The following is a 24,763-nucleotide window of genomic DNA, read 5'->3' as shown; positions in this document are numbered from 1 at the left end:
TTATATTCACATTTGGAACCATAGAGTAATATGTTCCATTATGAATACCGCCCTCATGCATTTCTCGCTCATGTTTGCTCTCGTGGTTTCAAGCTGATCGCACAATGATGGAACTATTTATCTTAGGACAGACATTTTCCAGCTAAAATAACCCATTCGTCTCTTCGACATTATATGAGGACGTCAATTTTGCCTTTTGTTAATGCTATTTAAGAATGATTTTGAAATTACATAATATAATTATAATGCCGTTAGTTAAGAATCTCAGTGATTGGTGTCCTTACGTCATTTTTGTCAACATCAAAACGGAATCGCAGAATTCCGTTTATCATTTTACGATCGCATTGACAAGAGATAAACTAATAACCCGCAAATCGATCGATTAATCGGATAGAGAATAGCCGTTCTACTGATTAAACGAATTTGCATGAATGGATCCCCGTTAACACCCCGGCGACCGCAAACCAATCTTCCCATTTGATTCGACATATCATACATTTTGAATCCCGATTTCAGCCTTCGAGCGAAAAATTACAAAATATTGCAGGGGGTCAGAATTACCTCGTTATCATGTGAAATTTCCTGTTAAATATTCAAAGATGTATTGCGTAATGAGAATTACATTGAGGTAACAAATATATCGTACATTAATAACCAAAATTGATAATATGCTTTATTTATTACTGACTCTGTTTGTCCTTCACTGCTATGTATATAGTGTATATAGAAATATAATTATGTTTTAATAGATTTGAAACTACATATATTCAAAATTGTTGAAATCAATGTAAAACTCACAATTATAATCGAAAAATAAAACGAATGATATCTGCATAATTTTTCTTGTTAATTAGTTATATAAATCATTAGTTTTATGTGATGTTTGTACTCTTTTGCGTGCTCTTGCATAATAATGTTATATAATTATCATTACATTATTGTTTAAACGAAGGGCATAATTATGGTCAATAAGAAGCTCGGCTGTTCGCTACGAAACATTGTATCATTGATAAATTAGCTCGATATGTCTTATACAATTAATTAGTAGAAACATAAAGCACATAGTCATTATATAAATATTATCTTTCTTTTGTCCTTTTTAAGTACATGTATTCTTATTGCAAATTTTGTGATGTATTTCAAAATTTTCATAAATATCTAAATAAATTAATAGATAATTAATAATAAGTCTGATAGATAGATAAATAACACGTTGTAATAAAACAACCTCGTAGTTATAATTTGAAAGTAAGAGTTATTTAGTATTAATATTATAGTATTAATTATTGTAGTATTATCATGTTGTAATATTATTGTACTATATAGATGTATTATATCGTGATAAATATGTTTATATAATATGTATTATAATACAGAGAATAATTTAATATGTAAAAATATCACTTTACATAGAAATAGTGAAGTCGAAAATAGTATTAGAGATTAAATAATATTAGAAATATTATTAATATGTATATAAATGTGATAAAATATTTCGTAACAGACAGTCATAACCGAGTTTATTACTGTCCATAATTGGCCTTTGTTTAAACAATATGATAATCATGATATAACATTATGCAAAACATTTTACTCATTGTCAGAGAGAGCGCAAACGTCACACGAGACTAATGATTTATATAACTATGGTTCTTGCGTAACAACCGAATAAATATTTTAATCAAAACAGTACAAATCAGTTATTCGATTAACTGGCTTCTTCATTCATTCATCTCCCGAACTTCCGACTGTTCGCATAACATGACATAAACACCGAACACATAACTCAGTACGACCACACACTGACATATATCAAATGCATAAGAGAAAGACTGGTATTTCATCTACCCGCTTATGTTCACGATGTTATGTCCACGATGGCTATTTGTTTCGAGTGCTGTTTCGCGGGTATTATTAAAATGGGGCTATTACGCAATTTGCATGGCGACAATGGCATAAGGCGCCGCACCCTGAAAAGGGGCTGCGCGATAAACGGTAATAACGCGGTTCTTGATATGATGAAGGAAAAGGGAAAGTCAAGTGTGCTCTCTTCTCGAGTCCGAGGATGCTCGAATGAGATAGATAGCGAGAACCACAAAGAAAAGACAGATAAAGTATAGGAATGCGAGAAATAAAAAAAGCGATAAAAGATATGATTATTTTACCGTGCTCTTTTTATTACTGTATGCGTTGCGTATGCGTAAAACGTACGTGACATTTTGGATTTTTGTATGCGAAACAAATTCATACATGCAAAAAGAATTCGGTTTCTCAGCATATTTACAATTATCATTAAAAAATATATAAATTAAAATTCACATAAATGTGACTTTATCCATGATATATAACAAAAAATATCTATAAAATAATATCAAGAAAAAGTAAAACTATATACTTACATACACATGTATGCACATGCATACAAATCATACATATATGAGTTTACTAAATTTACTCTATAAAATAAATTTAAATAAAATACAAATATTCTCTCGCACAAAGAAATATATTTTAATATTTCTACTCTAATCTTTTATATAAAAATAATTTGAGAATAAATTTGTGTACGTCAAATTATAACTTTTCTTTTAAATTCTTTTAGATAAAAGGAATTGTCCACACACGTCAATACGTACACATAGTACATAAGAATGGTAACACGATCTGGTCGTATTTCAGGAGAGAACAAACAGTATTCTCATTGTACTCGTAACAAATTGAATACTTCTTGGTAGATTCATGGTGACAAGAAACCGATTGTATTTGTGTACATGCGGGTCTTGCTCTGTAAACAGCGATGACAATTGACGACGACAATCGCAAATTGCTTATTGATGTTTATTGATGCTTAATATATTTATATTTTTATAGAGCTTTCTTTGTGGATTTAGATGGATTATGGCGGAGATAAGGAAATTTAATACATGTATTGTTGTGATCATGCTATTTACGAAAAAAGATCCGTAATCAAAAAACTATATTTGTCATTGATAAATTATTACAGATTATTGTAATAATTTAATTGAATTATTGTAATTATTGTAATAATTTTATCTCGCAAACAATGTTTATTAAATTATGAACTTTTATGAAATTATTTATTATATACTCTACATATATCATTTAGAATATATAAAGCGAATATTAGTAAGTTGTCGATTCGAACGTTACAATATCAATGAGACATGAAAATTGAGCTTTATATCGAAAATTGATGATCCGAACGTGACTTGTAAGGATTAGTGATTCGAATTTTTCTTCACTCGCTTTCATCTTTTTTTTTTCATTTTCTATCCCTTTGCAAAATGTTTGCCTAATGATTCGCCTAATTTTATTATCACTATTCGCCTGGGTATTTCTCGAAACGGTATATTTCTTTAAACAGGTGAGAATTAGGTACATTTTGTTATATGTATATTTCGTTAAGCTAATACATGATGCGTTATGTTCTATTATCTTCAACGTATCAAATACCTTCATACACGGTACAACAAGTAAATTATATGCATAAGACAGTTACGTAGACTAGCCGAGGCCTATATCGATGCGAAAACAGATACGAAACAGAACGGATTATATAGAGAGAAAAATAGCACGCAATTTGCATTTCGGTTGGTGTGTATTTCTAGTATCTTGTTTCTAAAGTACCTTTTAACAATTAATATCAGAGATATTTGAAGATAATGATTGAAATTCGAAATCATAATTATTTCTGTCTCTCTCCCTCTCTCGTAGATAAAACAAGACTTTATTCACTTCGCACTATCGTAATGTATTTTGGATTGTATTTCGCGATAGGATAACTCACTATAGACACTGGTATTGAGATTACATAAACGCAAAAATATTATTTGCATTGGACAAATATATTTATCTCCTAAATTGAAGAAATAAGAACTCTCTTTAGAGCGTAATAATAAATTATACTGCCGTTATTATATAACGTGCTTTTTCTTTCTTAACCGGAAAGTCACGTACAACTTTCAGTTTAACGTACGTAGTGTTGTGTAAAAAAAAATATTGATCGCGTTTTTATCGCACAGTCCATTTAGCAATCTGTCAGCGTTTTCTCAACAAAAAGTGTCTGCGCCAATAATTTATCAAGGGGATGAATCTTCAGGAAGTTTTCGGAAGTCTTCAGGAAGGGGCAAGCACCTGTGGAATACATCTATACTTAGAAAGCGATTCGTCGTCGATAATCGAGATGCGAGATTCGAGTTCGTACATAACTCGAAATTGGTGAGCACTCACGGAGAACAACGCAGGAAGAACACCGTGACCGAAGTATACGGGTACGTGTGATTGGACGAGAATGCTTCGGTGGCGGATCGGCGACAGGGGTGGGAACCGGTCTCGGGGGTGGGGACGTGCACGGAGGGTGCGAGAGTCGCAAAGTCGCGCGGGGCTTATATAAACGCGCTGCGGACGGTTTGCCTTCGCAGAGCCGTATCCACCGTCGCTGGACGACAGACTATCATCCCCGCAGAGACTCCTTGGTAGACCCGCTTCTGTCAGCACCCCGGCTTTTATCAGAGTCAAGGTACACATTCATTTTCTAAATACATTTATCTTTCACATGAGAAAATCTTCCTGACATTTCAACAGAAACGTTTTACAAGTATTATTAGCATTTTTATTGTATATAGATTTTTTACTAAAAGTTAGTAGAATAATATTTTTTTTAAATGTTAAGATCAGGAATTTTTCTGTTATAAATGATTAAAAATGATTGGTAATAAATGATTTTATCTTTTTAACGAATTAAAAAAAATATGTATATATATATATATATATATGTACATAAAACTTTAAAATATACCTTATTTTACGAATATTATATATTATACTTTGATAAATGGATAACAGACTATTTTATTTTTTCTTTGTTTAATTTTAAGTGCATATTGTTTTAATAAAGATTTAGTTAATGGAATAATTGTTTGTTTAAAGATTTGAAGGTAATTCTGCTGTAGCAATATATCGTTGGTAGTAGTAATCTTTCATATGAAGCGGATAATAAGTTGCATGTACTCCCGTGATTTACCTTGTCAACAGTTAGATAAGTAAAGTTTGCATTTGTGATTATCCAATAGAAACTTTTGGCACTGTGTCTTCAAGTAGTAAAACCCTACGATATCTCATACAGTAGTTTCTTGCAGTTTATCACACAGTAAAATTTATGACAAATAACTTGAAATCCTGGTCGTTTCCTAATATAAGTTATATAATTATTGTTATATTAAAGCTGATACTACTAACTTTATTCGATATTGAGGCGAGAAAAAATTAATATTCTAATTTAATATTCTAAAAAAAATTCAGTAAAAATAAAGTTTTATTGAAATTTTTTACAGAATATTTTATCTAACATAATATAAATTATTATTATAGAGGTTATTTTATTTTTATAAAATTATTGAAAAAATATCAGTCATTTACAAACACGTTTACACACTATTTTTTTAACTTATTTGTAAAAAAATATATTTGGTTTCTTTTAATAGCGACAAGAACTCTTTAAACAACGACAGATTAAAATATATTTTTCAAATATAGAAAAAAAAATTTACATTTACATTGTTGCACGATACGCGAAAATTGCGAGAGTAAAATTATTTTGTTTTATAATAATAAAACAAAAGACAAAAGCATATATTGTGTAAAAGTGACGCAAAAGAATTATTTAAGTTATTAAGCCGTGAGCATATTATAGAATTTCCACGAAGTTTGATAAAAACGGCCTCGTAAATCCATCGAGACATGAAAAGTTTCCCTTGCTTGTAAAAGCCTACATACCTTCGGGTAGTGGTCGGAAAAGTGAAATGAGATCGTATAGAAAAAAAAAGATTTTATTTTAATCAAATAATAGATAATCTATCTAATAAAAATTTTTCACAATCTATATTATTAATATAATAAAATTAAATAAAAAAATTAGTTATTTAAAAATCACAAGTTATCTTTTCTCTCTTCCAGAGATATATAATACGAACTTTTATTATAAAGAAGAGAAAGATTTTATTGCCATTTAATGTGAAAAACTCGAATGAAAATATTTATACAAGATTATGATTTTTCTCGAAAGAAAAAAAAGTGATTCCAAGTTCACATAAAAAAATCTTGTTAAAACTGAAATTGATTATATCGAGACACCCTATAATTAAGCTATAAAATTCTTGCATGACATTGTTGCGCGTTTTCGCAGCAAAATACCTATTGTCACCAACATTCAGTCGCGCTCGCAGCATAGCGTGATCGTGGTTGAAAGGGCATGCAATAGCATTGTAGCAGTAAAAGGATTAATTGTTGGCAGGTAAAGCACCTAATGAAGCGCATATACCGCAATAACCAATCGTGATTCTGCAACGCTATTGTTGGTGCACGAAAAGAACAACCGACGCCTATTTGGACACAAAACATGAAAGCGTTGGAACCGCATCGCGGTCGCATTATGATAATTTGCAGTCAATTAATATCTAATTACAGCCCGGACGCGAGCAAACACGCAGTAGAATTATTCCGCGATGCACGTATCCTCGTAATTTCCCCTTCAATTACCATAGATCGATTAATAAGACTGATTAATCAACCAATCAATTGCTTGTTTAAGCTGATTATTTGTCTAAATTGCTTCAAAAGTAGAATAGTTAGTGAGCTTCTTAATAAATAATTTTTATTCTTTGATGAATTATATATTATGTTTAAAAAACCGCTCAGAAAACACAAGTAGTTTGCAAGACAGTAATTCAATTTTATAGAGTTTAGACGAATTCGTTTAAACACTAAAAACAGTATTTCCTATATAAATAGTAAAAAACTTATTGGCACGCAGAGCTTTACGTATTTTCAACTAAAACTTTTTATAACTGTGTATGGTATCACGAAAAGCGAATTAACGATCTTTCTACCAATTAAAAAGTCGCTTCATTGGTAGTATGAAAGAACAGAAAAGAAATGTTGTGCCATTTTGTTTTCTGAAAACTTGATATCCGGAATGTAACTCTGGAATTAACCAGTAATGCGTTTTATACCTCTGCATTCATATATGTATAAATTTATTCATTATATGAGAAAAAGCTGAATTTTCTACGAGCTTTTTCTAGAAATATATAATAATTTCCTATAACTATTGGATAAATTTTTATAACATTTTTAAATGTAAAATATATTATATATATTAATTATGAACAATTAAATAATTATGATTGAAAGCGTTATCTTTTTATCTGTGTACTTTGAGATTTTACATAACAATTACTATCTACAGTGCTTGTAATATCATACAATTTGATTACATCAATTAATTCTCGACAAGAAGACGTTTACTTGATAATTAATGTTTAACAAATTCAAATTCTTGTGCTTTTTGTGAATTTTAAAATTCTACATATAAGTAAATCTGTGTGCGTCATGAAGCATTAATTAAATTCTAGGATAACAAGAGAAATTTTAAAATTGAAAAAAGCACGGATTTTACTATAAGGAAAATGAAATGAGAATGATTGAATTTTACTGCGGTAACTGTTATAATTGATAATCAAATATTTACGCATTATGGTTCGTGCACGGAAATGTGAGTAAATATTATACGATTGACTTTAGATAGAGGTTACAAGTTTCGTTGTATTTACGAAACGATTCACGATAGTGGTCAACGGCGCCGCGCCGGCAGAAAAATGTTGAGTTAAAGAATTGGCTCCGGAATTAACAGTAAAAAGCAGTGTTGTCTGCGCGGCTTTTGCTGACATTTAACTAAGCAAGGAGTGAAAAGCAGGTTGCAATTAATTACTACTTCCTACAAAATAAAATATCTTTCAGCAAATGTCCCTTTATTTTAATAACTCTTGCAATATTAATAATAATATAATGTCACATTTATTTTAATATAATTGGGAATCTTGAAAGATCAAAGAAAAAAAACAGAGAATAAAATTTTACTAAATAAAAATTCCCTCGCTCTAAATTTTACTAATAAAATTTCTTTCTCTCTCTTTCTCTCGCACTTATATTATTTAAAAATTATTATTTATAGAGAAGGTTTATTAAAAATAGAAAATTTTTTAGAATTTTTGCTGGAAAAGTTTAACAACGAGTAATAAAAAATATAATAATAAAAAAAGAAAGAATTTTAAAAATAAACGTTAAGAGATAAATAAAATAAAAAAAGCTACACTTTTTAAGATAATAGCTAAATATGATTATAATCAGTGGACTATACAAGAATATGATATATGATTTTGTATTAGTATATTATTTCTATTCCTATGTTTAAACAAGATGGTGCTTTTTTGGAATAATTTGTATAAACTGGCGAGAAGCAAATTACACTCTGCTCACCCAACATCGGTGAGACGCAACAAATAATGTTATTTTGCAACGGTACGTCTGTGAATTTTGTATGAATGGACTCTTGATGGTAGCGAGTTCTAACAGGAACGCGGTTTAACTTTCACGTTTAACGAAATGAAATCCATGAGAAGATATATCTTGTCTGCAAACGTGATATATTTCCCACCGCGGTAAATCGTTTAAAGTATTTACCTTCGCTCGAGCCAGTGTTTATATACACATGTACACGTACAAAGGATATACATGTTTCATTTCAAAATTTACATACGCAGTTTTAAAGGCGTCCATGCGTATAAAATAACGAGAGGAAAGTATCATTGATTTACAAAATGTGTTAATTTAATTTTCTGTGTCATGCTTTTCGATAATATGGGACATATTATATTATACACGTGAAACTTTAGGAAAATATATTGTCAATGGTATACATATAATCGATTGAAAGGCTTGCGGGGATATATATATATATCAATTGTGATTTTGATTAAAAGTTTATGAGTTTTTTGAAGTTGAAAGAAATTGATAGCAATTTTATTTGATTTTTAACAGCAAGAAAAAAAATAAAATTGTGTTTTATTCTGTTTAATAAAAAAAATAGTTGCAATAAAATAAATCAATTACGATAAAACAAAATGGTTAGGTAACCATTAACTTATTAGACAATATAATAATAACAATAAAAATAATTTCTGAAAGTTTGGAGATATATGTATATATTATTGTGACATATATGCATAAGCTCGCGCCATAATAATTAAATTTATGAAAAAGAAGCGCAAGTTTTTCTTATCGTATTCTGAGCAACTCTATTCTTCGAATTTACAGTATTTTTAGATCGATCTTTTTAATTATATTTCAATCAAAAGCATAGATATAAGTTTGTTTTACCGTAACAAAAATTCTCGCGAAAGCTAAGCTTTTGAACGTGAATCGTGTGGCACGGAATATCATTGATTTATAGGTAAACTCACCAGCCTCCTCTTATTGCGATAGCCATAGAAATTTCACGGACTGAAAAGCAGTAGTTTTTAATAAAAGCGCGAATGGCATCATAAGCATCCGTGTAAAAGCGTGCATAACCGATTTAATCGGTGACCGTTGTGCCTGCTGTTTATAGGAGATGTCTGAGTTCAACCCGTTTCATTTACCATTTTTTTACTTTAGAGATTTTTGTTTGGTTTGGAGAAGTTTGATTAAATGCCGATCCATCCTCATAATCTTTTCATATCTTTGCGATTAATTTAAAAATTTTAAATTTGAAGTTAATGGAAAAATTTGTATTCAAGCACAGAACCCCCTTTTTCCCATCTGTTTAGAAAGTAAAAGAAGGTTGTCGTCCGTAAAATGGATATCCTGTATAACATTGACATAACACGAGGATAGAAATGGAACAGAAATTTTCTCGAAGCGAGATGAACATGAGAATCGAAATTGCCGAAATGTCGTTTTCGTCTAAGAAAAACACTATCGAGATATTGTTACCATAAAGTAAACACAGAGGCCGGTTTGTCTTCTTGATCGAAAAGATACGGGCAGCCTCTTAATAAAGGTCGAAGTAGTAAAAGCCAACGCGTATACCATGAAAAATGATGCAACCGGAGGAAAATAGGCCCACAACCGGGATGTGTTTCTATGAGAATATATATATATATATATATATATATATATATAAGATTTAATACTTGTATATTACATTTTTTTTAAGATAAATAGATCTCGATATGTAGAGATCGCATTCCAATGGAGAAAGAAATCAATTGCTTTAATTGTATTATTAACATTTCTCTTTTGCAAAGTGAAACAATAGAAACTCAATACTCATCAATTAATTAAATTGACAGAATGGAAACGATTTATCAAAATGTAAAAGTGAGATTTAATTTTAATGTTGAACATATACTCCTAAATGTAAAATACAAACTTATCTAATTATCTTTGAATGAGATCGTTGTGTTGAAATATAAAAGCTAACTTCCATATAACAAACATATAACAATCTTCAAATATAATTATGGTTATATTTATGGATTTAATAAAATGGTAATCTTACATCTAATAATTATGGAAATGTTTGAAATTGTGCGTAATTATCATTACAATTATCATTAACAAGCAAAAAAAAATTAACTACAAACTAAGATTAAATATTTGAAAAGTGTATTTTGTTATGACACGCACTAACATTTAATTCAAATTTAATTAATTATGAGAGTTAAAATCTAATGTAAAAACCCAATAAGCATGTAGAAAATATTTATAAGTTACCGGTATCACACGCGATAATATTTTACGTAAGTTTTCATTCTATAACTATTCTGTAACTATTCATTATTTGCGTGCAATGTATTGCAAATATATATATTTTATTAAATAATTGAAATATACAATATATAATAGCCACAAGATATATTTAAAATATAAATGTGTTTCTTATTAGTGTCTGTAAATGCGCGTCATTTATATATTTTTTTCAAATTTATGCTGGTTCAGCTCAATTAATATCAGAAATACTTAAAAATCATTAGTACAACATTTAACAAGTACGACAAAGCTAATCTGATTTAAGCTCGTAATTTTGTTGTAAAACTCGTAAAATATTGCGTATCTTTCGCGGTTTATGTGTTTCGGCTTTACGTGCATAACAGCTGTGTATAAAGTGACACACCGTGTATAAAGTCTGTCAGGTCCCTTGAGTACTTAAAGTTAGATTACCGCAAGATTACAGAGAGAATGGTAATTTTCTTTACAAGCTTTATTGTGACGTAATAGAGTTATCACTTTCCGGTCAAAGTAAAATTTATTCTATATGCGGGAATAATTTAAGTTATTTATATTTAATTATTAAATATAGATTTTATAAAATAAATCTTCAGTATTTTGTTAAAATGCCGCTAATTTATATTTTAAGCAATCATAAATTAAAATTGTAATCATTTTTTGATTAACAATTTATAATTTAATAATCACTGATTATTTTAAACTTACGTAATAATAATATCCGTTAATAATTACGTTAATTAATCAATAATAATTATAATTATAAATCACTAAAATTGTAATAATTATTGTTACAATAATAATTATTATTTTGGCTATAATTTTCATTTTGCAGTTGAGTCGATAATGGAAATTTTAATTAAAATAGTATAGTTTTTATACTTCGATGTTAAAGTCGGTGTCACTATAGAATGTAATTGTTTAATTTGCTGTCAATTTAATCAGCTGTCCAAGTTTTATTGGCTGAAGCTTTATGATAAATTAATTTAATTTGCGCACAACATTTTTTTCCATGTGAATTTCGATCAAGTGTTATATATGTATAAGTGGCTAATATATTAATGTCAAGAAAACGATACATCATTTCGATATACGAGAAGGACATAGTGATGAGTGAGAGTTCTATCAAGTCATGTACATGAGTTCATTTCGTCCATGCGTCTTATTCGTATATTGATTATTTGACATGATATTATTTTATACGTCTAATTATAGGCATTGAATTTATAATATTATAATATTATAATTTTTAATATTATAAAGAATTCTATAATGTTACATTAAAATTAAATATGATAATTATTTTATTCGCAGAAAAACAAAAGTCCAGTTTTTTCATTTAAATAAATTTCACGACTATATGCTTCGAAAATGTTGAGAAATATCTGAAAAAAAGTGTGCTTTGCTTTGATATGATTTTTTTTGAATTTACGTGTGATGAAATTTTATAGTCACGTATTGCGCAGAAGGCACACATACTCATTCACACCGCGCAAAATTCTCAAAGCGACTAAAACCGCGGATAGACAACCATGATAACAATGATAGCAATGACGAGCAGCGAAAAAAAGGACTTTTCCGAAACAAAGGCGTTTTATCCGCGATACTAGCAAAACGAAGGATTGACGAAATTCCACTGGGTTAAAGAATTTCGCTTCTGCATGCGTGCATGAAATGCATTACGGTCCCGGTGTTGGCAAGTATCTCCGACATCTTTAACCCTTTAATCTTTCCAGGAATTTTATCTCCTCTCACATATGCTGTTAAATATTTTTATATAATAACATATATTTTATTATATATAATATATATATATATATATATATATATATATATATGTATTATATATACATATAAAAAATAATACACTTTTAAAAAATGTTCAATTTTTTGTAAATGATAAAAATTTTATTTTTATTCTCTCTTATAAATATTCTTTGTATCGCACGTATTTTAACTCTTATCAGAATAATATTCTTTCGAATAGAGAAATGTAAATATCGCGTAAAAGATCGAAAATAACATGCGCATACGCGAGAAGGTCAAAAGAAGCTCTCTCTAAACTACGTAAAATTTTTGAAATAATATTTGCGATTTTCTCGAGAGGAAAAACATTGCTTGGTCGTCGAACGCGCAGTGAATCTTCAATTGTTCCTAAGTTTACTTGTCTAAGTGAAGTTTGACGTTGAGCATTCTCGGGATTCATGTAATGTCACGAAATTGTATTTCGATCGGAAAGTTATATCGCATGGTTAAATTGTATTAATAAACATCTTGAATCGTAAAGTTTAGAAATGTATTTTCATGATAAAACTATATCGAAATTAGATGTAAAGTAATGCGTGTTGTTAAATTAGCACACGTCACTAATGGATTGTACCTTGTAAAAATTCAATCTCACAGATTAAAGTCATCCTAAATGTCGTCGGAAAGACGTAAAAGATAAATATAATTCAGCTTTTAATTACATCTACAATTCTACTTGATTATCCCATTCACTTTTCCATTAAAGTTTAGCAAATTTTCAAAGCGAGATGAAGTACTTAATGTTCTAAGCGAAGGCTAGAAAATGAGTAGCACTTCATTTCGATTTTGCATGAATGAAAATGATGTTCTTTTTATTTCTCTTGTTATTCGAAATGAAACGTATTCTATTTTTGGTGCTTCTAATCGAATTTAAACTAGTCTAAGTTGTTGTAACATGAATCCCATTATAATAAATAATCAATTATCAATTATAAAAAACGGAAATATCACTTCTATCGTGTATTTTAACAATAAATAAATGTTAATTTGAATAGAAAATATAGTAACAGAAATGGACATTTACATCCGAATGCGAAACACATTTTTTGAATGAAAATTTCTTGCAAGATCATGGACCTCTTTTTTAACATGACTCAGGAAATTTTTATTTCATACAAAAGAGCAAGAACGATAAATATGATATTTTCGCTCTGTATAAATTATACAAAGAGAAAAGCTTTTATCCAGTGTATAGATGTTTTATTAATGTAAATGATGCTTTTTAGAAAAGCTTATTTATAATTTACAACAGTGGTTACTAACTGTACACTGGTTTTGTACATAGTGCGATAAATTTAGGAAATTTACATAATACACGCATAACGTTGGCAGAATAGCCGAGTATTATTGACGCGGTACTATTGCAACCCCGCAATAAATTGTCGTTATCACATAATGTGTCTATATCGCTTACAATGTAATTGTTCAAAACGTGTCAAATCGCATACATCTTGGAACGAATCCACGAGATTTAACTACAATCCAGTAGTGTTAATTTTAAAAAGCCATTAAAATATTAATTTTTTTGTCAAAATTCTCAAAGTTATTACGCGATACAAATTTTTAAAAAGTTCAAACTTTTGCCGAAAATCCAGATAACTCTGTAAATTCTATTTTCTACATCTGTCATTATCTGTTTTGTGAGACTGAACAGACTGGAAATATTAAGGAAATGCCAAAGTCAAATCTTTATTAACCACAATGATCTCATAAAATCGCAATAAGCCATAAACGCAGCCGAAATGATATTGAGACGTTACAGAACATTTCTCTCGTTTTTTTTTTAGCCCCATGAAATTACGTCTCTAGTCAGGTAAATATTCCCATAAAAGCGTCACTCGTTGCTCGTTCACGTAGTAGTATTGACCGTAGTTGTATCGATTTGCTCATAAAAACGCGCTAAACCGTTATTGGAGAAACCCAAAGGACCATTTATGCTTGGTTTCGCATCTATTCTTATAATTTGCGACTCTTGCGTTAAGAATTCAATTTTCCCAATACGAACAACATGAATGAAACAACATGTGTCACATAATGTATCGTGCGATAGTGCATGTACGGAGGGTTCGAAAATTTTGGCTTATATTTTAAATGATAGAATCTTTGATGAATTTTTAAAAATTTTTGACTTTTTTAATAAAAATATTGATTTGAATTGTTTTATGCAAAATGTTTCTCTAAATATACTATATTTAAATTAAAAATATATATTATATTTAAAAATATTTTTTATAAAAATATTGGCTTTAAAATTATTGAAAGATTTATCATTACAATTAAGCTTAAAAACGCACCGTATGTTTATTGTTATTCTGCAAACATAGAATGAATGAGATGTTACTGTCAGATTTATCTTTGAAGAAACATTCATAAGGATGTAGGGGTGTATATAAGTGTAAGAGTGTCTCAACTATCAAACGTTGAGACAAAATTATTAGATCTTTAATTTGCGCATTTGTATAGATAATTTGAATTTTTTGAAAGTGCAATGACTTACGTGAGATTTATTTTATTATTGCCTTCTTTATTCAGCTCTCTATATAATATTTATGAATAACAATATATACAAGCATTATATATTTATAAAGCGATGTTATTCCATCATTTAACAATTTAACAGTTGAACCAAATAATTGGTTTGTTAAGTTAATCTGCATTTATATTGCTACATAATAATTATTTTTATGATAGAAAATATAAATATCGAAAAAAAGTGTAATATATGCCAACATTACTATAGATTACGTCTCCCAATCGGAAAATACATGAATCGATTTGTCGATTGAGCTCGTCATGCAACTAACATAAGTTTCTCATTCTCTTTTCGATAAAAAATGCATATATATATATATATATATATATATATATATATATATATAAGAGAATGTGAAACATAGTTGTATGACGAGCTTGATCAAGAAATCGATTCAAACTTATGTATTTTTCGATAGGGAGACATAGTCTACAGTAATATTGGTAATATGTATATAATCTGTGGAGATTATTTTACGAATTATTATATATTTACTTAAAACAAATTTTTCAACGATATTAATTTATTTTTCTTTAATAAAAGTTTACGTAGCCAGATTGTACTTGACTAAATATTGAATAAAATATGTTTATAAGTTTTAGTAGAGATTCTTTAATGAGAGTTTGCGTAGCCAGTCTTGTATTTGACTAAATATTGAATAAAATATGTTTATAAGTTTTTAGCAGAGATAAAATAAAACATGGAATTTTTATAGATGATAACATTACTTTATATACATATAATAGAATAACATCGCTTTACATAATTAAAAAGAAGAGATTATTTTAGAATATTCTGTATAAGACTATATTTATGTCGAGAGATGAGTTCAAATTGACATAAGTTATCAAACAGTGCAATTTCCTTATCATATTGACTCGCGTAATATGCTTTTACAACTCAATTTTCGCAAGATTAACCGTCCATGTCCGCTAACGACGACGGATACAGTGTATCACTATTGTTTAGCAAATCGCATCTACGTTTTATTTACGTATTCTTGTATAATGACTACAATATATGCACTATGTACATACGCGACACACCATCGCGATAACTACGAAATGCATATAAATGCATCTACAATGACGGTAAAGTTGCAACAGCAAACAATGTATTGCAGAAAGGGCTCGGTTGTATTAGTTGTCGCTTTATCGCGCTTTATAGAAACATTTTATATGAAAAAGACGCGACTGACACATACATATCGGTGCGAAAGTTTTCATTTCGGAATCACTAGTGTGACATGACATTTTACATAAATTAATCCTAAACTAGACTGAATTATTGCGATAAAATGTAACAAAAATTAAATAATAATATAACAAAAAATCGATAGATCTTGCATATATGATAAATATAATTGTAACATTTTTGTATGAACGTAAAATATTTGAAACAGAATAGAAATGTAAATCTTATTCGATTTATGATTAAAATAATCCCACACGCAATAAAGAATCTCAAAATAGTTAACGCAACACTTTGGCATGCATATGTTCGGCTAAAATTGTTCGATATCGCTCGCGATTCTATATAGGTATATATCGCTCGGAGTAGCGTCCGCGATATGCGATCAGCGATCATTCGAATTTGCTCATGCGTGGCTCTTATCAGCCTGGATGCATAAATTTTATAGAACTATCATTCGCACGATATCACGCACAATGTATGAAATGATAAAAAGACAAACTATCATCGCGTCTACTATCACATTGTTCGAAAACCAATAGTCGTGACAGAATGATTGACTCAATCTAGAAAGGACAGTGATGGGATAATATCAGTACAATATGAGAAAAATAATTTATATAGAATGTAATTCCGTTATCATGATATGTTTCATATAAAAATAAATGTTTAATAATTAAATTGGCATAAAATAACAAACTAAAAAATGAGATGATTGAATCGCAATATAATTGTATAGCAGCTAATCGTGTAGGTACGACATTATATACGCAATTCTTTCTTTTCTGTTATTTCTTTTTTATTACTGCTTCCTTTTATTTCTTTATTTCTTTTTTTTTTTTTTACTTCAGAGATAATATTATTTTTTATCTTTTATGTCATAGTAAGACTATCGATTTCTCATCCTTCATTTTTATACATATATAATAATAATATTTTAAATAATATTATTATATCTGTGTTTTAAGAAAAAATTAATAAGAAAATAGAGAAATGCGAAAATGACGTCAGATTTTCAATTTTCTTTTAAGAAGAGTTTAATTTTAAGTTGGTCAAAGAACATATAGATATTCTGCAAATTTTATAACATCGTAAGATCGATACGTATTTTGATGATAAGAAAATATTTTTTGGCAGATAGTATATTCCACAGAAAATAAAAGCTTTTTAGCGCGAACGGAAACAAGAAAAACAGCCGAGATCTTAAGGTTGAAAGATCGACACAATTATACGACTACAGTCTCCGGATTGAAACTCGATTATCGCGTTATTAGATTCACCGTGGCACTACCGGGAACAATTATCGGGAACGTGTTTTCTAGGGAAATAAATTTTTATCGGACGTTAACGATATTAACCGCGCGCGCTATACTTAGCGTGCCCTTACGTTGCCACCTTGCTTTTTTTTTAAATATGATTTGATTTATCCCGCCCATCTCAGCGCGCGGTTACGCCTAAGTAAGCCGGAGACGATAAATTCGACGAAATTACGCAGATTTATAGCTTGCGATTTCTCTCGAATAGAGTAAAGTGAGGACGGCGCCAGCAGTCGTCTAATTCGCATTAATGGCAACTGGAGTAAATTAAATGCGAGTTTTAAATGTTCTTTTGGAACATTAACCCTGTATAGGATAAATTCTTACTTTCTGTTTATTTTCATTATTTTATGAAACAAATGCATAAAAATGATTCGTTAAAAAAAAATACAAAGAATCCGTAAAGAAATACTATAAACAAAGAAATATATTGTATAATTTGAAATGGATTTATTTTATCTACAATAGCGCACAGAGAAAGAAAGAGAGATCTCAACAAAAGCAATGCTTTCAAAAATTTCTCGAATGTAAAAACACAATTTATAAAAAATACAGATTTAACAAAAATATGAATTTTTTCTTTATCAATATTTTAACAAATATTTCGCATAAAATAGTAAAACGGTGCGAAACTATTCTTGCATTAATTATAATGTGTATAATATAATAATTTCGATTGATATGATCAAAAAGGAATAGAAATTCCATAATATAGAGACATAAATGTGTCGTCTCATTCACGGATGAAAATAAATACGCGTATATGAAATAACAGTCCATGGCCATCAATTATTTCGAACGGTGGATCCAATTATCCATCCATACTATAGGTACTACTGTTGAAAGCGAGTTGTGATTATATCGTAATTGAACATCAACAAAAAAAGGACAAAATAAACAAAATCCTGATAAAAATAATACATAAAAAGAGAAAATACTAAATTTTAACTATATCATATAATATTTAAACTTTGTTTTATCCAGAGATATGTATATTTAGAAAAATTGTATAATAATAGAATAGAATAAATTGCACAAAATTGTATAAAAAGCTATTTGAAGATTGTTTATAGCTTCGAAAGAATCAAAGAAAGATATATTAACCTTTTTTGCCATTTTATATTGTTTTAGTAAAGTAATAAAAAATTATTTCACAGACAACTAAAAGTCGTTCCATTTATGACCCCATGCAACGATTTTAAATCCGTCGCTATAATACCGGTATTACTTGAACGTTCTATTTGACTGCAGAATGATTCTGCCTGGTACATTACTGTCGTCAAACGACGGCAGGATGTTCTTGGTGGGTTGCGAGTTGAATAGTTTGTTAGCCGAGAATGCACCAACTTTTCTCTATATATATAGGAGAGGCCATTGTTTCATCTTTCACGCCTTCAGCCAACCTCGCGATCTCACCCCCTTCGTCTTATTTAGCGTTTTATCTAATGGCCAACTTTCTGCGTCTTGAAAGATTTTGTGGTAAGATATGAGCGATAGTTTTGACAACAATAGTCGTGTTATTCGATTAAAATATAATTAAGGGCTATTATTCAACCGCATTTTTTAGCGGCGCTAGAACATTTTAAGCAATTTAAATCTGGAAATTTTGTTTTCGAAAAAAACATATGATTGAATGTTAATTCAACTTCTTGTAGGTACACACTGTCTCTCTCATGACAGTTCTTATAGTTTAAGGAAGTTGATGACTGTAGGATGAATATAAACTATAATATACATATATGTTACATGTTTAAAACGAGCTATCTCGAAATGGTTGAAAAAACAGTTTGATAAAACACGTGTGTCGATAAAATGCATTTAAACTTTCTATTTCATAATAAAAACATCATATGGAATATTTGGAAACAATTAGAATTCTGTTAATGGAACTGCAGTTGTTTTGAATAAAAGCTTTAGACGCATTTTTTTTTCAAGACATTGTTGTTTTACTTTCTATACTCATTTGCAAGTCATCATAAATACAATGCAATGTTCACAATTACCGTTGCGTATTCGTATAAACTAAAATTGAAAATTTATTTGAGATTAAGAATTTCGCTGCGTCAAATTAGAATCGGTGAAGACGAAATGCTTGCCCTGAATGAATACTTCGAGACGACTATTTGGCACTCAATCCGTTGCTAGAGTATGTGAAACGGTAGCGAGTTGCTCGTATAATCAAGAACGACGTTTCTCTCCCGAGGTTTACTACCTTTTAATCCACGAGCGTATATACGATGAAGTATATATATGTTGAAATCGTGGCACATAATTCTCCATTAAACAATGCAAGAGATAGTGGCCTAATAGTAGGACGATGAACATATTACGGAATTATTGTACAGGAAATACATATAAATATGTATATCGATCTATATTTACATCTATATCTTATTTAACGCTACTACGCTTGAGTGCTATTAGACTAATATGGAAAGCGTATATATTTAATGTTAAATTAAATAATATGAAGAATGTTCATATATATATATATATATAATTGTATAAAAAGCTATAGTCCTAAATACTTAGATTACAAAAAAATTGCATAATACTTGTATTACTATTATTCCATTTATCCATCGTTCAAGCTTTTAATTATAAGATTGTGATTCAATCTTTATAATTGTAAAATTAATTATTATTAAAACTATAAGAATGTGTATGATTAATTTTAGATGCAATCTAAGATGACCGTCTTGTGCACACTACTGGCATTTGTGATGATCGTCGCAGTTTTGAGTCTCACAGTCGATGCAATACCGCACAGGTAAAGTAAATCTCATTCTCTTACAAAAAGTTAATTGATAAGAGGAAACTCGAGAGAGAGAGAGAGAGAGAGAGAGAGAGAGAGAGAGAGAGAGAGAGTATATAGATAGTACTACATTAAGTACTATCAAAATATTATCAAAGTAAAGATAAACGAAACTATGTAGAAATACATCAAAATCTATGCACTTGTCCGCGACAGATTTTCCTCCTTTTCTCTCTCAAATTCTTTTTAAAAAGAAATTTTCTATTATACAAGAAAATGAATTTAATTTAGTTATTAATAAAAAAAAAAAAAATAAAAAATCAGTACAGCTCACAGTAAAATTTTTAACTACACAACAGGTCTAACAGGTTATGCAAAAGATTGCGATACATAAAAATAATTTTTAAATATATTCATAGAATATCAAAAAATGCAAATCGCGCAATTGCTCCGAGCGCGTATTTACAATTAAACGAATATATTGGACAAGAATAGAAATCCGCTTCAACAGTTTAACCCAGTTCGGTTTGACGACACATAGCTTATAGAAAGAAATCCCGATAACTAAAAGTGACTTGCCGAATGACGTTATAGATTAATACAATCATGATAGATGATTTTAAATCGTGTAGGCGTATCTATTAACTGTCCCTGTATTATATTCGTCAACTGTCTCCAATTATTGTTTAATTTATCATTTCTGAGGCGTTTTTACAATATATAAAACATTTTGGTTTTAAGCGTCTATTAAATTACATTCTTCGTACCCTTTTACATTGTGTAACACCTGTGTCGTTGCACGCGATTTCCAATCGAAGTTAATCGACCGATCCTATTTTACGCACGCAGCCATGAAAGTTACTGGGATCAACAGGATGATATAGACCGAGACGAGTTTCTAGAGATACTCTCTCGTCTAAGTCGCACCGTCATGAACCGCCCCGAAATGGAAAAGTAAGATAGCGTGTTGCAACGATTTTTATATTAAAATGCATAATCTATTTTATATGTCTAATGGAATATATATTTACAAATATATAGAATATATTTGTTACTTTTATTAATGATTCTTAGATTACTAATTTGCAAAAAGTTATTAAAGAAATATTTTATGTGTGAATGAGAATCTGAAATTAAATTTTGAAGCTTAATCAAGCTTAAATGCTTCAAATCAATATAGAAGATTGTTTTTCGCTGATAGTTTTGCGTCATATTGGCAGCTTTTACATTACATTTGTCTTCTATAAATATATTAATTCCATCAATTATAAATGAATCATTCATCTTAGAAAGGGTTTTATTTAAAAAATATCGATAATGTATTTTCATTGTACGCGTGTGTTTTTGATCGAAATGTATTTGTATATGGAAAAGATTTTTCATCATTGATGTAAGAAAAATAACAGGGGATCAAGTGACATTTATATTAATTTTACTGCTTGCCTTTTGTATCTCTCGAGCGTAAACATATACATACATATATTTCGAAGTGTCCTTTCTAAGATGATCGATTCAAATAGTAAGGTAATAAATGTCGAGTCGTACGTTCGCAGCAGCAAACGAGGATTAGATCTGGGTCTAAGTCGTGGCTTCAGCGGTTCTCAAGCGGCGAAACACTTGATGGGACTCGCGGCGGCGAACTACGCCGGTGGTCCTGGACGAAGGCGTCGCTCGGAACAGGCGTAGATCGCAGACACGATCGCTGATGCAGAGAGATTACTATCCGTAACAACTATCCGTAATAATGTCACTTTTGACTCGACTCTTCCACTTTGTCTCTATCTCGAGCTTGAACCGTTGCCGATCTCGAAATCGCCGTTGCCAGTGGCGTGACTGAATGAGCATGCACTTAAATTCTCTCTCTATTAATTACTCTATTAATTGCTCTTTCCCTAAATAGACCTTAATAGAATGTGCATAAATATGTACGCGTATCCGTCTCTTTAGAGCGTAAATAGTATAAGTTCGTTATGAGTCGAAAACTACGATAATAGTAAATTAACAATTGATGTTGACAAATTTTGATCAATTTTTCATCTCTCTTTAACCTTTGCACTTAAAACTTTGTACACTCTTTCATCTAGTTGCACCACTGGCGTATCTATTGCATTGTTAAATCGCGAATTACTCCTTGTTCATATCTTTTTTTTAGAGATAAATATGCGACAATATTGCTTGGCAAGGATGATTTTATCTAAGATTAATGTGAACTAAAAAGAATAGTATCTCTATATTTTTCAAATTATATAATGGACACACAAATTGGCGTATCAAAAAGATTATTTATATAAATTCAAAACATACTCTTATCCTGGATTAAAAATTAATTAATAAAAATAATTTTTTAATAATTTTACAAACTATATCATTTAAATCAATTCAAAATTAATTATTTACGCACAAACTTGTGCGCTCTTGCATTAATAATTAATCAAGATTTTATGATAATTTTATAAATTAATATAGAGATTCGATGATTAAAAAATTTTTTTTCCTTTTAAATGACGAGCAAAAATTCAAAACCCCCTCTTATCATTATTGCATTTTTCTCTTTTTCCGCTACATTTATTTGTTACACGTCAACCGTATACATATTAGCAATCTTATCCGTGACGTAAGATAAATTAAGTGGATAGATGTAGTATTTTGTTGATTCAAACAGTAAGGCTCCTCCGAGTCGCGCGTCCGCGAATCGATGACGCTCCACTTCCGGGCTGAATTTATCCTAGTCATTACTATCTGCAATTGAAATCGTATACTGTGACGAGTTCGTCCTACGTTTCATGGAACAAACTACGCTAGAGAGTTTTTCCCTTAATCCTTCACGCGCGCGGAATAATTTTTCTCCCGCGCTTCGAACGCTCGCTTCATTATACTTTCATATCATATCGTATGATCGCTTAAACCTTTTCGTCCTATCGCTCTTTTTTCTTTTCCAATATCCTAATAACTCTTGTAAAAAAGAATTGTTGTAATTAAACTATAATAATCTATTGTAATCGATGTTGCGTTTGTTAGATCGAGCGTTCTCAAATTTCGTTTGTGCCGACAAAACGTCAAGTAAATATTTCGCGTGGTGCGCAAATTCCTCGTCGATAAAACATCGATTTCAGAGTTTATGGTCAGAGTTGTATAAAGAATATCGTGGTAAACTTTGAACGTATAAACTTATTTTTTTTTTATTTTCTATGATTTTTACGACTCTCGTGACGTGTCGCGCGGAACAATTTGAGAACTCTACTATACTTAGGTTACTTTGTTTTACTAGCTCCAACGTCTATCTATGATACGCCTATGTAACGTGTAATGTGCACTGGATGCACCGCGCTCGCATAAAACGAAATCGTATAAAAATACGACGTAGAAATAGTAAAATCTCGTCCTTTTTCGTGTTATAAACTATCTTAGATTTAGTCTGTATAGATCAGGAGCAGAAATGCGCAAGAAATGTCCAATTTATCCACAAATTTTAAAAATATATAATGGGGCAAAAATATTTATCTTTAATGTTCTAGCGTATTATCTTTTGCGTATTATATTACAAAAAATATTATATTACAGAAGTATATATGTTAATAGAAAATGAATGTTATTTATGACTTTTGCATTTTAATCTAATAATTAATTACTTAACTTTGAAAAAAAAATAATAATACTTTAACTGAGGTGCAAATATTTTTTAATTATTTGTTAATCAATAACAGATTTTACAATCGCAAATGTTAGGAACAGTTCATTTACATTTAATGAAAGACACGTGATAGAGTTAAGTTTAATCCGCGACTCGATTAATTTTGATTTAAACCGACGTAATCCCCACTTTGACATTTGTGTTGTGCACTCTTGTCAACAGGTGGTAACCAAAGCGCACAGTAAGCGTCGATAATGATTCTGTTAATCACGCTCAATAATAACACGCGATATAATTAAAAGACTTGGAGCAACGACTCGCTAAATCACTTGTATATCATGCGAGATTCTCTTAGCTCATATTTCTTGGCAGAATTGACAATGCATAGAAATGTGTTTATCTTAAAAATATAACGCTGTAGATGCGATATGTTCGATATAAATACACTTACAATAATCACACCAAAGTTTAGCTCAATTACTTTTTAGTTCACGAAATATTAATATATGTTGTTATATAATCTGTAAAATAATATTCACTAACAAATGGTTTTAGTTAGAAGGAAATCATATAACGTTATTATAAATGATATTCTGTCATCTGTGAAATCATGCGATTTAAAATCTTGTTGCTCCAAATCCTTAACAATCGTATGTCCGATAATAGTACGCGAATTTCGTTTCATAGATAAATTGTCTAGTATTTTAGAGATAAATGTATCTGCGGACGAAGCGATTCGTTCCCTTAATCGCGAAATCCCATTTGGTTATCACCGACATCAGAACGAAGCGCGTGAAGTCGACCTGCGTTATTTCTGTGTATTATAAAGAGATTTATTGAGCCTCTAGTAACAACTGATCGTAAATAAAAGTTACCTACTTTAACCCAGCCATACGCACACATTA

The 24,763-nt window shown here is 29.9% G+C and overlaps 1 protein-coding gene across 2 annotated transcripts; it reads left to right on the top strand.

The window, feature by feature from the left end:
- Nucleotides 1-4,400: 4,400 nt before the first annotated feature.
- Nucleotides 4,401-24,748, top strand: Dh31 (diuretic hormone class 2). Of its 2 annotated transcripts, none has more exons than XM_072899268.1 (4): nucleotides 4,401-4,540; nucleotides 20,151-20,242; nucleotides 21,077-21,181; nucleotides 21,784-24,748. In XM_072899268.1, exons 2-4 carry the CDS (start codon nucleotides 20,151-20,153, stop codon nucleotides 21,911-21,913), a joined length of 327 nt encoding a protein of 108 aa, XP_072755369.1. In that variant the 5' UTR covers nucleotides 4,401-4,540; the 3' UTR covers nucleotides 21,914-24,748. The 2 variants fall into 2 exon arrangements, with proteins under 2 accessions (XP_072755369.1, XP_072755368.1); XM_072899267.1 differs by having other exon boundaries at nucleotides 21,781-24,748.
- The last annotated feature ends 15 nt before the right edge of the window (nucleotides 24,749-24,763 follow it).

The sequence above is a fragment of the Anoplolepis gracilipes genome, chromosome 9 (genome assembly GCF_047496725.1).
Source record: "Anoplolepis gracilipes chromosome 9, ASM4749672v1, whole genome shotgun sequence".
NCBI classification, from domain to species: domain Eukaryota; kingdom Metazoa; phylum Arthropoda; class Insecta; order Hymenoptera; family Formicidae; genus Anoplolepis; species Anoplolepis gracilipes.
This window is presented reverse-complemented; position numbering and strand designations above follow the sequence as displayed.

Bases quoted from the DNA above. Each gene is read 5' to 3' on its own strand.
- Dh31 (XM_072899267.1), top strand. From the start codon at position 20,151: ATGCAATCTAAGATGACCGTCTTGTGCACACTACTGGCATTTGTGATG. The intron at 20,243-21,076 runs GTAAAGTAAATC...TTACGCACGCAG, and splicing joins GTCGATGCAATACCGCACAG to CCATGAAAGTTACTGGGATC. The intron at 21,182-21,780 runs GTAAGATAGCGT...GTACGTTCGCAG, and splicing joins AACCGCCCCGAAATGGAAAA to CAGCAAACGAGGATTAGATC.